The sequence below is a fragment of the Chroicocephalus ridibundus genome, chromosome 2 (assembly GCF_963924245.1).
Source record: "Chroicocephalus ridibundus chromosome 2, bChrRid1.1, whole genome shotgun sequence".
In the NCBI taxonomy this organism is placed as follows: domain Eukaryota; kingdom Metazoa; phylum Chordata; class Aves; order Charadriiformes; family Laridae; genus Chroicocephalus; species Chroicocephalus ridibundus.
This window is the reverse complement of record NC_086285.1, coordinates 33802121-33819469: the sequence shown is the minus strand read 5'-3', so window position 1 is coordinate 33819469 and position 17349 is coordinate 33802121. Positions and strand designations below refer to the sequence as shown.

Below are 17349 nucleotides of genomic sequence, written 5' to 3'. Positions count from 1 at the left end.
GGGAATGTAAAAGATAATAACGCACTACTTTCTGATGGTTCCTGGAACACAGTACTACTTTTGTATCAGAAGAGCGTGTGCCAACTTCAAATCAGCATTTAATGAACCCAGGCAGGAAATGGGGGATGGGAGATGGTGCATAGCGAGCAGGTCCTCATCTCGAGGCTAAAGCCATATATAGGAAACCTGAAGAACAGAAAGTGAGCTTTTGTCCAGACTTCGAAAGGCTCTAAAGTGAAAGCATTTCCTTTTCCTCGCTGGCAGGCTGGCTGAGAAAAGCTGTGGGGCAGTGGAGGTAAATGATGCTAAATTTGGCTACAAAGATTCCAACAACAGCACGAGGAACAGCAGCAAAATTCACATCTTACTTGAGAAAGATGAATTGTTCCCTATTGCCCAGGCATCAGCTGTTATCACTAAGATTGTTTTGGAACAATAACCTGGACTTCTCTAAAGGATTTGAGTCAACAGAAACAGCTAAAAACAAAGACTTTGGGATCTTGAAGTAAATCTTCACTGGTATTCTCTATTTCGTTAGCTGACTTTTTTTTTTTAAGCTGTGAAGGGTCATATATATAATTTGAATATATTCTATGCTGTACTCCATGCAAGAGTTATTGTTTTTTTCCTGCCTTATATCTAACAAGCATCAATAAAAGAATACATGGCCAAGGAACCTTTTTTCTTTTTTCACACCACATAGGTTGTTATTTTTTATACTACTGTACTAGACATCCATGCACAGATAAGCACTATATGCTTTACAAGACACAACCATGACAGTCCGTGCCTGAGATAGCTTACAGGCAAAGTTATAAGACAAGAGGATGATGTATAGGTATAGATCATCAGAGGTACAAGAGAAAGTAACGAGATGGTACTCATTAGCATGACAGTGGCATTGTCAGCATACGAATGGCTTACTCTTTGTCAAGTTTCTTTCTAGTACTGTGGCAATTGAGAATTTTCAAGAAGATACTGAATGTGGATCGTGAGATAACTTTGAGATCTTTTTGGTGATTGAAGCGGGAGGAGCAGAATGGGAGAAAACACACTGTGAAGAGATCCTCATTTCGTTGGGTTGATTGCATAGCACAACAGGTTCCTGGTCCAAGCCATGGGCTCCCAGTCACCGTGGTAATAGACATAAGTAACAAAGCAGCCTGCCTGTCTGTGCCATGCCAGGACTGGGAGATCAAGGAGAAAGTCAAGTCCCACCTTACTACTGCTCCAACAAATATAGCCAAAAGAGACGTATCTAAGGTTCCTAAGAAGCCAGTCTGAGGGTAGTGGGCTAGGGAGAAACTTCCCAGTTTCCCCCTCAGTGATGCAGGCAGAATGAAAGGCACCTCTATGCACCCTATCAAAAAGGATAAATGAGAAGATAATCTGGGCTTCCTCTCCAAAACTATGAATGCACCCAAAGTCAGACAGAAGACTAGAGAGGAAGAGAACACAGGTCAGGGACCAAAACTGCTTCCAGCTTCCTGAGCCACTTTGTGGAGAGCTGTGAATGAGTTTGTCCTTCTGAGAGACCTGGTGGTCTCACAGCCTTTCCTCTGCCACACGTGGTTCTTGCAGACATGTAAATAGGCTCTGCTCTGCATGGAGTTTCTGACTTCTGCTCTGGCTTCCTGTAGGCAGCCACAGACTCTTTCATCCACCTCCACATAGCTGAACATGTGAGGCACAGGCAAGATGAGCAGTGGCTTTTTTTTTTTCATACATGACTGACTGACATTTGCTGTAGAAGGCCACGTCCCTATACAACACTGGACACTGAACATGTGGGACATCCTTCCCACTGGCTGACAGACTAGGAGACACCAGCATGTAGTACAATTCTGTAGGTGCAATGACTTCTAAATTCTGGTAATTTAAAATACCATTTCTGAAAGAGTTTTAAATTAGTTTCACGAGACTGAAAGCTATTTCCACATGCCCTCTAAAGCTCTTCCAAGAACTACATGGACCTGACCGCTGGGTGGTCCCAACGAGGCGGGAGCACCAGATACAGCGGTACAGGATGGAGACACTTTGTTTTTCTGGCTTGCATCACCTAATGTGTTTTCAGCGTATACCGAAACTGTTTCCTGTACAACCATTCGCTTCAGGGTGAGTGCTGGTCATATGTGAAACCCTTTAGTCCTTTGCTTTATTTTACTTTTGTAAAAGGTAGAATGCTTTATTTATTTAGACTAAGGTAAATATCCATTCCCTAAATAAAAAAACAGGTTTAGTGAAACACATGGTAAAAGAGCTAATTAGATTAGAGGGGATCTCTCAGCCCTTCAGCTCTCTTCAGGCTAAGGAAGCCAAATTAACAAGATTAGCAATTTCTCATTGATTTCCTAAAGATGGCTAAAAAATGAAATATTCCCTGAAGCTGTTTTAAATATCTAACTTTTCCTTGTTATTCACTGCGGTCTGTATGAAACCTAAAATTTCTGTTTTATTATCCACACAAACAAGTATTATCTTCCTAGGAATGATTTATTGAGTTAGGTGTAGGAATTACTTAGTGCACTGCTTGCATTTAGCCATAATTAGAGATCTTTATATTTTTCAGGAAAGGCCGATCAATGTGATATATGTTCTGTTGATATCTGTTCTGCATGTATACTGTGAGGCAAAAGCACAGGTCTCTTGATAGAATTCTTAATAATTTCCATTCCTTAGCACAGAAACAGCATCTCCTTGCATTTGGACCAACTGGGCTCTATAGCGGTTTCAATGAGGCCATGGTTTCCCTGGGCTTCTTGAGTCCTCATTACACGTCAAGTCTGCTGAAACCATGGCATATTATTGCTATGTCAGGTCCATCTTAATCTTCTTCCATGCAAATTAATATTCTTTTGCAATAATAAATAGGGGATTAAAAAGCAAATAATATGTTACTGTCTTAAAACACAGAATAAAAGAACAAGGATATTTTAAAATTAATTCTCATCTTCCCTGCACATCTTTAAATTCTGTAATTTTTTTGCGCTTACGGAAGCCAAATCGCAGCTGAGTTCTCAGGAGGTGTAGAGGAGAGAGAAGAAGTTGAAGTGGGTCATTCAACAGAGGACATCCCTCATTTGAATGGTAATAACCAAATTTTGATACGCATGACTGGCAGTCCTTCTGGTTAGGTCTCCACTTGTTATTCTCACCCCCACTTCTGACCATATACACCAGTCTAGCTGGGAAGAAATAACGGGAATATAATACTACACTTTCTGCAAATATAGCAAATCCCACTCTTCAGCCTAAATCCTCCTCCAACATCCATTGAATCACTAATTTTGCACAAGAAGAATTATTTTCTTCAGTGAAGAAGTGCCAGAGATAATCCCCTAGCCCCAGAAGCTGAGGCTTTTGTGGGGTCACAATCTGACCCCTAGATAAATGATTTATTTTTTATAGAATAATCATGATCACGATAATGTTGTTCCCCAAGCCCCACACAAGAAGGAATTAGTTAATAGGGTGATTAAATCCCACAGATTTCAATCTAGGAAAATATCCAGCAGTGATAACTCATTGATGGCAGGCAAAAAGTATAATCTAGTATTTCATCAGCCTTCAGAATTTCATGATGAACCACCATCACCATTTCCCCCAGTTTAACTGGGCATCAATGTCATCAGTGGATGAGAGGTGGGCAGGTCTAGGTTTCTGAACCGTACTCTTTAGAGTTGTCCAAAGACAACACGGAGTAGAGGATGCCAGGAAAACAAAAGCAACCAAAATGCAATATATCTTGCTTTCCTAGCAGATGAGAACTATGGGCCAAATTCAGCTCTAGAGTAGGAAGGAACTTCAGCTCCACTGAAGACAAATGAAGATAAAATTGGCCCACTAATTGTTTGGGCTTTCAAAATCTGTCTAACTTCCGTAGGCAAGGCTGACTTTGTGAAAGGATCTCTCCATGTTAAGCAAAGTGAAGAGAAAACCCCCACCTGTTTAAAGTCTTAATTAGACATTGCCACTGCACCTTCACAGCAAAACTGAATTAAAACAAGTTTACTTTTAGATACTTTATGCTCTGGGATATAATTCCAGTCCCCTACAACTTAATTAGCTAAATATACAATGTAACCTTCCATCTGGTAGAGTAATTTAACAGGAATAATTGTGCACCACCATAACTCAACGAGACACTGAGGAAAACCATTGAAATGCTATTTCCTTTCCTTTGGAAGAGAATTATGTACAATTTCAGCATGCTTTGCATTTCTAACAGTTAAAGCCAACAGGGAGGTATCATTCTCATTTATATTACTTTCCCATGAGAAAATCAAAAGCAAAGTACAAAGCTTCTGCCGTTGTTCATGAATGGCTCTGTAATGCTTACTTGGCTTTAGCCAGAACATGTTATTTGGCAGCTAAAACCCTTAATTAGAGTTGTGGGTTTGAACAGATTTTTCAGTGAAACTATGTTTTGCAGGAGTTTGGAGAAGTGTAATCTTTACTAACCAATGTCTTCTATTTTGGGTGATTTGATACCATGTGATTTCCACTTTTCACTTCTCTCTCTGTTTCTCTCTTTTTGCCATCTTTTAGATGTTCTTGTTTACTTTTCTAAAAGTTTTCAACTATCCCTGCCCTAGATACAGTGGAAGAAAAATCCTAGTCCCACTGAAATCAAACAGGACAGTTTCTAATGACTTCAAAGAGTCTCAGATTTTATATGCAATATTTTGTAACTTATTTATCCAGAAGGAATAGACTTTGAAATGCCCATGAAAACCATTCAACTTCATTTTCAATGGACATTATGTTCTTAAAATGCTTTAGATTTTAGGACTGCTCCCTGCTCCTTATTCAAGCTGTTTCCTTTAGGTTTGAAAGTCAAAAGGTGTCTGGTATCTGATTACCTCCTTATCAAAAAGTTACGCAAGCTCCTCGTTAATGCTAATGTATAAAACGTTTCTTAAAACATACACAGTTTGTGTAATAAAAACTTTATGTAACCACACGAAGCAGAACTTTGTAATTCAATTTTGGCTAGGGGCATTGGGCAGTAAAAGGAGAACTAAGATAGTAGTTAGACCAAGATTGTATAATTAGTCTAGCCATCAAGAAGGTTCAGTATCTAGCACAACAGAGTAATTACTGGTAAGAGAGAAAGTGATGTATATACAAGTAGTTTTTGCTAAAACAGAAGAAATACAGTGAAAAAACTTTATCCAGGTCATCTTGAAACTAAGCAAGAATCACCCACGCGTAACACCTTCACTTCCTGCAATGAAATGTAAGTGTTAAATAGAGTATATTAGAGGAACAATCTTGCAGTGATGGGAAGACTATGGTAGTCTTTATGGGAATCATCCTGGTGGTGACTCCTGTTGAATCCTGGTGCAGGCCTTGGCAGCTTTCATGATACCAAGGCATACCTACACAAGTTCTTTACTCTCTGACGGTGTCATTAAGCCTGCCTTAGCATTCATTTTCATTTAGTCTTAAGCTATCTCATAAAAATTTCCCCTTTAACTTGAGTAAATTAGAGTGACGGAGCATCCCTCCTCACCCCTAGCTCAGGAGGCTGCAGAACCCCGATGGACCCGAGATGACTGCTGCTCACACAGTAGCTACGACGGTATTACATTTCCTTAGAGCCGCTGGCTCCCAGGAGCTGAATTCTGGTTTGGCCTGTTCATTACACAAACCGGGAAGAAGCTGTTAATAACAGTTCACTTCAGATTCACTCTTCAATTACAACTAAAATTTTTTTCTCTTTCTAAAACCTCTTACTACTAATGTATTGATAGTGAATTTAGGAAGGCTAAAAAAATATGGTGATTAACGGGAAGAGAAGTCAAGAACAAGGAGGGCTGGCAATCAGGGTATTTCTTTTTTTCTTTCTTTTTTTTTTTCTTTCTTTCTTTTTTTTTCTTTTCCCACTCTGCAATAAGCACTGGTGATTTCCTTTGGGCTAAATCACCTAGTCCAAATTTATCAAGACTGTTCATTAGCCAAGGAAACAAGGACTCTGTGAGGCAGGAACGCTTAGCATCCCCGAAAAATGGGATAAAATGAGGAAAATCATATCATGTTTGCCTTGTTTTTCTGCTTTGATAAACAAAATGCTTGCTCATAAACTCAGAGAAAAATAATGCTTCTCTCTACTGAGCTTGACTTCTTCATTTTAGCAGACATGGTAATAGAAGGTTTGTGAGCCTTTTTTTTTTTAAATGAAGTTCAAAAGAAATCCAGCTTTTTCATACACTGTTACTTCACAGGAGAGCGTTTTCCTAGAAAATGCAAACAGAAATGGAATTTGGTGGCACGAAAGGGAAGGGGAGAAAAACTTTCACACATGAAATGTTTTTCTTCTCTGTTTCAACTGCTCCAGTAAATTACTGAGTCACTAAGTGCAGAAAGAATAATGGAAAGGAAATATTGTAATTAATTTCTTTTTAAAAAAAATTACATCGGCCACGTTCTCATTCAGGAATCTTTCACTCTCATTACACAAGAGCTATGCTGTTATTCTACTGCCTAATCAGGTTAACTTAATATGGTTTTTACAAAGTGATCTTCATGACTGTGCAGCACAGCCTTCTTCCTCTCTTTCATCACTATATTAAACAATCCTTCATCTCCTCTTTTTTTCCTGTATGAAATGACATAATTTCACCCCCCAAGCAAGAACCTTGTACTGTTCAGTATTTAAAAAAAACAACAACTGTATTTCCATTAAGCATGCTTCATTTTTTGCAAAGCAAGCTACAAACAACTTCTCAAATAGTACTATTGTGAGTGATCTTCAGATCCGTAAGCAAAACGCAAGTTGTAAGCTTGCAACTCCATCAGCAAGGAAAGATTCAACTGGCATAAACCCAAAATATATAGAAATATTGAGGGACATTCCCATTCTGCCATGATTATGCTAAACTCGGGAAAGAAAAAACTGTTTATACTTGTTATGCTGACGTCCCCGGGAATTTCTTCCAACAAAAGCCAAAACATGAGGCAAAATGCAGAAATTCCATCTATCGTAACATTTAAAAAAAACATGCAGCTTTGGTTAGAGACCTAACCTTTACTGGAATTTACTGGCTTTTGCTGGTTTGCATCAACACTTGCACACAGAAAATGAAATGTTACAGATTGAAGAAAATGCAAATGTTATGGCCACTTGCCAGAATTTCTGCATTTATTTCAACAGGGTAAAAAAACCCAAAAAAACTTTCTTTGAAAAGAACTTCTATCCTATCAAACCCATGGGGTTTGCTACGTTTTTACTAGTTTTACAGCAACCTCGTCAAGCAGATAATATTTTCCCGGATAGACAGACATAGAATTATGGATATCAGCAATCAAAAGTTGCCCATATCAAATGATCAGGTTTTCCAAAGCGCACAGCTCCCGTCAGAGCTCTCACACCAGTCAGTACGAATTTCAGAAGTGTTCGGTAATGGGGAGGAATTTTCAAACCTCTCTGGGTAATTTAGACGCATTAGTCTCATTGAAAGTTAATGAGCCATATGCTGCTCGGGCTTTTGGGTGCTTTGCAGGAAACACATGTTGCGACTGGTATCCATGGTGAAAGTTGCGGGCATTTTTAAAATGTGATCTTACGCTGTTTAGGCTAAATTCTACTCTCAGCTACAGATGTGTAGCTTCTCCTTATGGTATATTTATCTGTCCAATGAAGCAATAGCTCCCCTTGCTCTGCTCTTCTGAAAGTCTGTCAACGCAGAGCATCTGAATGCAGCTGTGCAAAGAGCTGCACATCCTGGCCTCTAGCCCCTAGGACGGTCCCAATCCTCCACGCAGCTAAGCTGTGTGAAGCCTACTGCTGACAAGTTCTGCTGCATCTTGTACGGAAAGGAACAATCCACATGGCCAAGAGAGTTACAGAGTAACCATAGTCACTGCGCTAGGATGTTAACTCTGGTACCTAACTGTAAACATACACGCAGCAAGACTGTGTTTCCCTACCTATCTATCTATATATCCCATCACTCTAGATGTTAGAAGGGTTGCACAGAGTATTTTCCTCTTTACTGTAGTCTCTCTGAATTCATTTTTAAAAGATTAATAAGGAGATGCCACTTCAGGACAAATTAAGCAAAGGTTAAATATATTACCGAACAAGAAACTGAGCAAGCAAGACTCATGATTTACAATGCCCGTGTGACACTCGGTGTTCCCTTAGAACTGAAAAACACATTAGGATGTCAGGAGAGATTCATTCAGCTTTGCTGCCCAATAAATCCAATCTTAGAGTAACCAATTCAATCACAATTATCTTCCAATGGTATTATATGAAGGTTGGAGAAAAGAAAGATACCTCTTTATTTATATTATGAAAATGGAAAATAAAATTGGGAAGCAAAACAAAGCTGCGATTTAAGCCCACAACAGGTATTCCTTTCTTAAGGCTGACAGGAATGTGAGGTTCGCTTTCATATGAATTGCTGACTTCATGCAGGTTCAGCGCCACAGAGGGTTTACCAGGAGCCAGTGGCAATAAGCGTTCATAGCCTGAAGGAAAGGAAAAGAGGTTCCCCCCTCATGGCAAAGGTCAGATTTCTGCAGGCTTATAGCCTATCCATATACATGAGTGTTCATGGGACATCTTTGTCTAGTAAGGTCCCATGAGGATGACACAGGCTCCACAATGTCCCCTCTGCCTGGAGGATGGCCCTGTAACCACCCAGATCAGTTTAGGGTCATTTGACTTGTGTTGATCTGGTTCCTGTTGCTTTTGCTCTCAACTCGATGAACAGTCATTGGAACCTTTGTGGGGATGTTGCTGAAGGCTGGAATTAAACAGCTCTAGTATACAGAGAGATGGGAGGTGTAAACACAATATTTAACAGTTGCTATTTTCACGGATGTGGAGAGCTATCAAATATACTCCCTTGGTAACATGCAACATGTTGTACACTTCATTCGTATTTGCTTATCAGAATCACTATGTAAATGTCATAGAAATGGCTATGCTAATGATTATATTAGTATTTGTCTATTTATTCTGTAGATATCCTTTCAGAGAGTCATCATGTCCTTTGTTCAGTTTTGGAACTGACGCATTGCATGCCCAAATATTTGGAATAACATATAGAAAACATCTGGATTTAATTATATTATAGTCCTCTTATGCAGACAATGGGAATTGAATTAAGGAATATTTTGAAACCCCCACAGAGATATAAAAGTATTAGCAGCTGCACGAGAACTTTACTGTTACAATGTTTGAAAATGTTTTGTTTTACAGATCAACAGTCTGACACATCATAAATATCAATCATAACATTTAAGATATATAAACACGGAAGAAAAATTAAAACTTGCATTTCAGAAACATGTAGATGAAATCACAGCATTTAGAAGATGTAGAATATGTCCTTTTGTTTAAAAAATGAAAATGTGTATTCTATTGGCACAGAAAATATATGTTGTACAGTGGTATTAAGCAGAGAACCACATAAGGGGTTATTGTGACTGAATAGCCTAAACAAGATTTTATTGAATCTTGTTATATTGCCACCATATTGCACAAAGAGTAATTCAGCTAGAATAAATTAGCATTTTGCTTTTCATGCTTCCACTCCTTTGAAAATATTTGGGGATATAATATGAGCTTAGAGAGTCTGCCTCAAAGTATTAGATACAGACTGCATTTTCTTTCTGAATGTATGCTGGTTCCAAATGCCACTTCTTTTCAAGTCAGTACCAGTTTTGCAGTTAGTTTTCAGTCTCCCAGTGGCTAAATCACATTCAAAGGCTGTTAAGCACAGTAGGGGGTCAGACTTTCTCTCTGAATGTAACTGTATCACTCAACAGCAGACTCATGCAATAAGCAATCTAATGTTTTCTTTTCTTTTTTTTCCCCCCTTCTCTTAGTGTCCCCCTGCATTCCTGGACACCGGTCACTGCACCAAGGACCTGAGGCAATAGCCACACGGACTGCACCACCATCCTTCTATCTTTCTTTATGGTGCAGAAAAAGTCAAGTCTACAGTTCACCTGCTGTCAAGACAAAAGGTTCAGTTGCTAAATCCTCTGAAACATTCTGAAATGATCAAATGAACACTTTCTTGAACAATATTATACATCCCTATGTGTAAAAAACACACACAAACGTGTGCGTGTGTATGCATGTGTATGCACACATGCATACAAACTTTGACAACCAATGACAGAAAATATAATACTAATCCAATTCGTCCTCTTTCCATGAATTCCCCTCAAAATGTCCTGAAAAGCATTGTCTAAAGGCAGCACACTCACTGAAGATAGATACTGTATCTACCGTGCAAAAGAGAGCGAGCCATTAAACACAGAAGTAATATTGACACAAAGAAAATAATGCCATAAAAGATCCATGAAATGATGGTCTTTTTTGAAACTAAATTTATCAGTGAAGCTTGCCCTAGCTGTTAGCGTTGGGAAACACCGACTCTTGATAGCATGTGGTCAGTCTGACCTCGTAGAGATGCAGTCAGGATCTTTGAACTTAACCACTGTATTATCCTGAATAGGCATTGTGGTTTATGATATATGCCTTGCTCCTGGACAGCCTGGTTAATATAAAGGGTGGGAGAATTGCTGGGTAAGGGGCTCGAATAAACTACGCTAACTCACCCGTTTTACGAAGTGGAAAATCATCCTTGGCATCCTGCGCTCCTGGTAAAGTGTATTTGTATGGTGGCGAGGCCCCGCTCAGGGGTGGAGAGCTTTGATCCAGTGAGGTATGGTGGGCAGCCCTGCAGCAGACACAGAGAGGTCACAAATTAGCAGTCACCGAGGTGACCAGCAGTAACTATCTACACATGCTGTACACATGTCTCAGCTGTGTTTATGTTCTTGTTCCTCTAAGTGTGCACAAACCACAGGCTCATGTAACCAATTTCACTTTTACAGTAAGCTATGGAACTCCTTGGGATTCCCAAGAACGCGCTTTTTGCACTCATTATAAAAGTCACAAAGGATAAGAGTCACGTTGACCTACAGACAGGATCTGTCACCAGTTTGGGGAATTGACCACTTTAGATTGTTGCATTTTAATATGAACCAGCTGACGCACAGCAAAAGCCATTTAGGTCTTGTTTATTACATAGGAATAGATGTACATTGATCCAGCCTCTTCTATCGGAATGTGGGGGACGTTCAGGGCAGGGGGGCTTGTATAAAACTAACCAGAAATATTGAGTTATTATTATCTGTTGAAAAAAAACCAACAAACTATTTAGAGGATGAGGTAGACAAAACCTTGCGTTTAAGTTCAGTTTGTAAGTTTTATGAGCTCTGCAGCACGTAGCCCTCGCATCAGCAGAGAAGCTCCAAGCTGAAGAGTGCTTTCTGATAACTGCTGGATGAAAGAAACAGTGTGGGCAGATCTTTCTGTACACAGAAACTGCAAATTGCAAAGAAATTGCATCATTTGGCCCAGAGACTGGGTTGATTTTTTTGTTTGCTTGACTTTTCTATTTAAAAGGGGACAGAGGGAAAGAAGGGAAACTTTCAGACTTTGTGTTTATCTAAACATAATTTTACTTGGCCTTTTACAGAGTCTCTCCCTATCTTTCCAATGTAGCGTGATTAATCAATAATACGTTTCCGTCAAAAGACGCACTACCATGAGAGGAAGTACTCCTTTCCCTAGTGTAGGAGAAGACATCCCTCTGCAGAGATCCTTGTTCTCACTCATCTGGAGACTCAGAACTAAACTCAGATTATTAGCCCAGAAATTTTACATACTCAAGAGAATTTTACACAGTATTTGGAAAAAAAATATCTCTACCAGAAACAATGTAACTACATATTAAATCATGTTACCACAACGCTCTAATTAGCTCAGAATGGAAACTCCAAGGGCAGGCCTTCAGTAATTCTTTTCAGGAAGAACAAGTACTACATGAAAATGTAGTGTATCATATGCATTTCTGTTTGTCCTATTGAAGATCAATTTGGGGACAATATTGAAATCTTTCAGAAATGCATCCAGAGTTCATTCTGTTGGAGTGACTTACGTGTCTGTTGTAATAGGGAAGTGAAAAAGAATTAATTAGTTAAAAAAAAAGGTTAAAAACTGTAAAAACTGTAAACTCTTAAAACATTAATACACTCAGTACAGGACTCAACAAAATCACTTGCTTCAATGGTCTAAGCAGACTCTTATCAAGGCCAGGGCATCACCAGAATATGCAGTTTGGGATACTGAAATCCGTCAGGGTAAGAAAAGTGAAATTACCATTGTCCTTCCCAAAATCATTGCAAGTTATTTACACCATCCAAACTTCGCTGGAAAACAGCATCTCTTCAAAGAGAGGCAAGTTTTGTGATTGATTCAAAAATCAAGTAAATCAAACACAAAGTTGTTCTTAGTGCAAAAATTGAAGAGACTTGGAAATATGACAGGTGAAGTTGGAAAATTTGTGACAGCATCAAGAGATGAAGCAGCTGAAAAAAAAAAGTTTATGCAAATCTCTGACATCATCTTGTTCTGTACAAGCTTATGTTCTGTACTTGCCCTTATCTCATCACTGACCACCAAGTACTCTTCAATTCAGCCAGAAATATTAAGCTTATAGGTTTTTGCTAACTTCTTGGTTGAACGTCTATCTTATTCTAGAGGCAGACTCCCAATATCCCTGCTGGAGAAGCATTCTGGCAAGTTTTAGCAGGTACCTCGATGAGGCAAGGAAACAGCTTAATAGTGAACATACGTGTACCAGAGCTTGGGGTGGCGGCTCATGGAATGATTCTTCCCATTTGCTGGAGAGTCTTTTGTTGCCGATTTACTCAACAGGAACTCTTGAAGTTTCTGCTTCACTTCTGTACTGGCCACTGCCCCTAAGACATAGAGAATTAAATATATCTTATCTTTACTTTAAAAAAATACATTTTTAAAGAAAAAAACAAAACACAAAAAAGAGCCTGTGTCTTGCCGCTAGAAGTGTTGCAAACTATAAAAAAATTGGTGGAAATCAGTCAAAATGAGGTAACATTCAGATTAAATGCTTGTAGAAGACTGAGGTTGGCCATAACCCAGAAATCCAGTGAAGTCATAAGGAATATTTCAACAGCAGATGAGGCCATTTATCCAGGGCCAGATGTATCTAAAGAATTTAAATTATTTCCTAATAATTCCCAAATACAAAACCAAGGATAGAACTAAAAAGATAGTGACAAAAGGTCACTTTGAGTTTGTGGTGAATAATGTTTTTTCCTTTAGTAAAGTAATAGCACCAGCACAGCAAAACTGCCCTCTGAACACTGTCTTGGTTATGAGCAGAACGCGGCAGAAAGAGTCACCAGTGAGTCTTTTTATTTAAGCCACTTAGGAGCCTGTACCTGTGATGTCTGGAAGACGGACCACAGCCTGAAACATGAGTCGTAGTTGATAACTCTATTCTTGTGACAAAAAATGACGGAAAGACCAAAATACCAGGAAGACACAGTGCATTTTGACCTCTCTTGGTGGCTAGCTCAATAAGGTACAGTAAGTAGGGCAAGTCTACGTCAAGTAAGTTGCCGATTCCTACTTCCACCATGGGGCATGCTTTTTCGCTCACAGTCCTAATACTCTTCATAAAAAAAAAATAATCTTCTTTCAGTTTTCCATAAATAGTGGAAAAAAAGGGGAGAAAAAATATTTCCTTGAACGTAGCAGCACTAAGGTATTCCGACACTCTTAAGTATTTGGTTACCCAACCCTGATGCAGCACAGCCGCCTGATGAGCGTTTCTCCCTGTGACCCAGTTCCCATAAAATACCTCTGCTACCCCTCAGATTCAGACCCTAACACTCCTCCCCGCACCTTCCTTCCCTCCTCTGCTCGTTAAGTAGATCATCAGCAGCAAATGCTGGTGCTGGGCCTGGGGGGTCACATACTGAACAGGCACCCAGCAAGCCAAACTGAGAAGGGAACCACTGAGTTCACATTGTTCCTGTTCCTTTGGTGGGAGCGCTAATAAAGCTCAACTGTGTAAATGGAGGCTGTTTTTTCATACCACTTATGGGAACCTTTTGTTCCTGTGGCTTCTGTCACCCTCCCACTGCTGGGTCAAGTGGCTGGTGATGCTTTCATGGATTCATCATTCACCAAAGCACTGGAAGCACCGTGGGCACCTTATTATCTGAAGTCTACAATATGGTACACCTCCAACTGTTGATACATTTTTCCACCGAGAAAAAAGGCAGGAGGATACGATCCCCATGAGCATAATGAACAGCTCTTTTCTGCTTCAGTCTTTGTCAGTTAATTCTTGTGCTTATTTAACAGGGCAAGTAACAATAACCGCTCATGGCAGCTTCATTTTGAATACCTTCACAATGTACTTCTACAACCTGATTTTTAAACTGATCTCACTAAAGAGAATTATTTGTATCTGTCTCCCTCTAGTGAGCACCAAATTCCAACAGTATCCTTTTATCTCATTTGCCTTAGAGCTACATATGAGATAGAAATAACTCTTGGTTGGGCCTCACAAAATGACGTCAAGAACAAACACAAGGCAGTTTGAAAAAGTACTAGCAAAAATGTTCGGAAGTCTCAGCCAAAGGTATTCTTAAATATGTCGTTATATTTTCAATCTTGAAACAGTGCTCAATTTAGTTAATCAGCAAGTAATTTGATTTTTTGCTGTTTTGTAGTGCTTTCTGTATTGGGAAATAAGCTCTTCAGAAAGAAGTTCTCAAGTGAAGCTTTAGGCTTTGAAATTCCCTCCTTTTTTATAAAAAGAGCTAGATTCTTGAAAGGCATATACACAGGTCTGTCAAAATGTGCTTTCCTACAGCGCTCCAAGTGCTCCCACACTGCTCCACACAAACCAGCAACGTGTTTCTGTGGGTGCAGCAGGTGGCTCTGCCTTTCTGCAAGCACAGCCTTGACTGCTCCAGTTGCATATTTCACACAGTAATAGGCTTGCTTCAGGTTCCTGTTCATCGTCTGTTTTGGCTGGGAGAAGGCAAAGGGGAATAGATAAATTTCTTATTAGCATTCATGGTACACTGACTCTTACTTTCTCGGCCTCTTTCTTTGCCTCGGAGGGGAGGAAGCTGTTGTTCCCTCCGATGCCTCTCCAGTTCCTGCTCTTGTCTCTGCTGCTCCAGTTTCTGCTCTTTTTCAAGGAGTTCTTGCTGTTGTTTAATGGCTAGGAGTTCCTGTTGTAACTTGCACAGAACAAAAAGACATGAGAAAGTGCAGTTTGCACTGTTTTTTTAGGTCAGTCCTGGCTAAAACAACACCCTTGAATAAATGAGTATCAGCGCTTTCTTTTATGCTTATACTTCTTTTCACCTTTTAACCAACTTTCCCCAGTCTTTTAAGCAGGACAGTGCGTTACTGGCTGTCATTACAATGAACTCTAATGCCAGGTAGTAGCCTGCTGCTTTGGTTTCACTTTTTTCTCTTTTGGCAAAAATGCCTGGAAATTGCACAGGGTTCTTGCTCACCCAACTCTGGCTCCTGTGCTCCACTGCATTTGTCAGCTCCATCAAGGGGAAGCTGAGCACAGTAGCATGATGGCAAGTAGATCAGAAGGAAAAAATGAAAAGAGAGGCAAGATCATAAATTCCCGGTGAAAATCCATTATAGCAATCCTACCATAGTGCATGTAATCCCATAAATAATTTTCTTTTTACATTACATGAGGCAGCTTTCACTCAGAGAAGAGTGAAAACACAATACTCAGGGCCTGCCTCCGTTTTACAAATGCAAATATTATGCACTTGCCTATCAATTTGATTTGTGGGCACAAACTCATCAACAGCAGCTCAAAAAAAGCAGTCTTCTAATGTACTCAAAACTCCATATACAGAAAAGACAGCCATATTGAAGCCTGGTTGAAAATCCAGCTTGGTAAAATTGATCGCTTGGTTTTCGTAAGCTTGATAATTCTCATAGTACTGCCTTGGTCTGCTGTGAGCAACTCGATAGTAACTGCTAGGAGTTTTAATTTAAAAGGCTTTTATCACCCAAATACAGAGAAATAAGCACTCAAACATCATCTCTCAGTCAGAACGAATCTTTCAGGCATGTTCCCTTTTCATGTCTGCCTAAGCACATTCAGTTTGCAGATTAAGTGAGGAATAAATGAAAAATGTTGCTACCTTTATGTGCTCCTGGAGCTGGGCCTGATGCTGGCGGGTCAGGTTTTCATGCTGCTTCTGAAACTCTGCAATCAGCAGTTGTTTCTGAATTTGCTGCTGCTGCTGGATCAGAAGTAGTTCCTGCTGTAGCTGCTTTTCACGCATAATTGGGTCCACCATGGGAACCATCATCCTGAGATCAGTTCGCAAGTCTAATGGTGAGATAGGCTCTAATCCCACGGGAACCTCCGACTTTACATCCACTGTGGAAGGAAAACAACAAAACGTATATATATTAAATATAACCAGAGAAGGAGAATAGAGATCATTCCTCTGGGGAAAAGACCAATTTCACTCAAAGACTGCTTCAGTGTGCAGACCTAACAAAACACTAATGCAATCTACGCTGTAGGCAAACTTCAGACATTCCTCCTAGCAACTGGAGATTTTACAAATTATTTTGTCTCTTTCCTTCCATTCTCTGCAAAAAAACTCCCAGATTAATATTCTGCTAACTAGACTAACAAGTAACCCAGTGCTAAAACCATGTCACAGCCTAACGGTCAATATTTAGTGAGAATCTCCTAGGCACTATTAATGCTTAACGATAAACACTCAGGGCACTTCTCCAGTGTAAGATGAAGGCCTTCCAGTTCTCGCTGCATTGCAAGGGATTTTCCAAAGCCAGCGTGTAGATTTTCTGAGGGTGCTGGTACACATGAACGGCTCCGCAATGCTACATAGCTACTGCATGTAAATATACCTGGCAAACACACAGGAATAACATAGATAGAACTACAGGAAAAAGAATTCGACACACAAAACAAGAAGTTCTAATCCAGCTTTTTGAAAAATGAGCACTGTGCTTGGAGTGGATTAGGCATACATAATACACTACATATGATCTTTAAGAAAATGAAAACATCTTGGTTTATTCTAATTTGTTGTAGTAATGGTATATACTGCTAAATGAGCACTAAAGTAGTTAATGAAGAACCCTGTGTTTTTCCATCTCTTGATTTAAACTGAAGGGACTAAAAAGCAGACGAAGAGAGAGAGATTTGATGATTTTCACTACAATACTTGTAAAACTCAGAGTGTAACTTTATCTTTTTCAAAAGAACAAAAAACTAGTACGTAACATTTCTTCAAGAGGAAAATGAATAGTATCAGAGGGTGTCTGCTCAAGCTCAGCAGTTCTGATTCCCTCCACGAGAGGACAGTGGAACACAAACACATTCATTCCTGTTCCTGCCGCTCCACTATCTTCATAGGAAAATAAGAGTGTTTACTGAAAACAAACACGCTGTCCGA

At 39.6% G+C, this 17349-nt stretch overlaps 1 protein-coding gene across 15 annotated transcripts in view; it reads right to left on the bottom strand.

Annotated features, from left to right (window-relative positions):
* Positions 1–17349, bottom strand: part of HDAC9 (histone deacetylase 9) — a 487213-nt gene that overhangs the window by 219102 nt on the left and 250762 nt on the right. For 9 of the 15 annotated variants that reach the window (XR_010069838.1, XM_063324965.1, XM_063324968.1 and 6 more), the window contains 4 exons: positions 16057–16298; positions 14967–15117; positions 12669–12795; positions 10585–10706 (listed from right to left, as the gene is read on the bottom strand). Coding sequence is in view for 14 of the 15 variants with exons in the window: in XM_063324965.1 (XP_063181035.1) it covers positions 10585–10706; positions 12669–12795; positions 14967–15117; positions 16057–16298 (642 nt within the window). In the remaining variant the exon portion in view is untranslated. The remainder of the gene's footprint in view (positions 1–10584; positions 10707–12668; positions 12796–14966; positions 15118–16056; positions 16299–17349) is intronic. The other 6 variants (XM_063324959.1, XM_063324969.1, XM_063324957.1 and 3 more) reach the window with 3 other exon arrangements.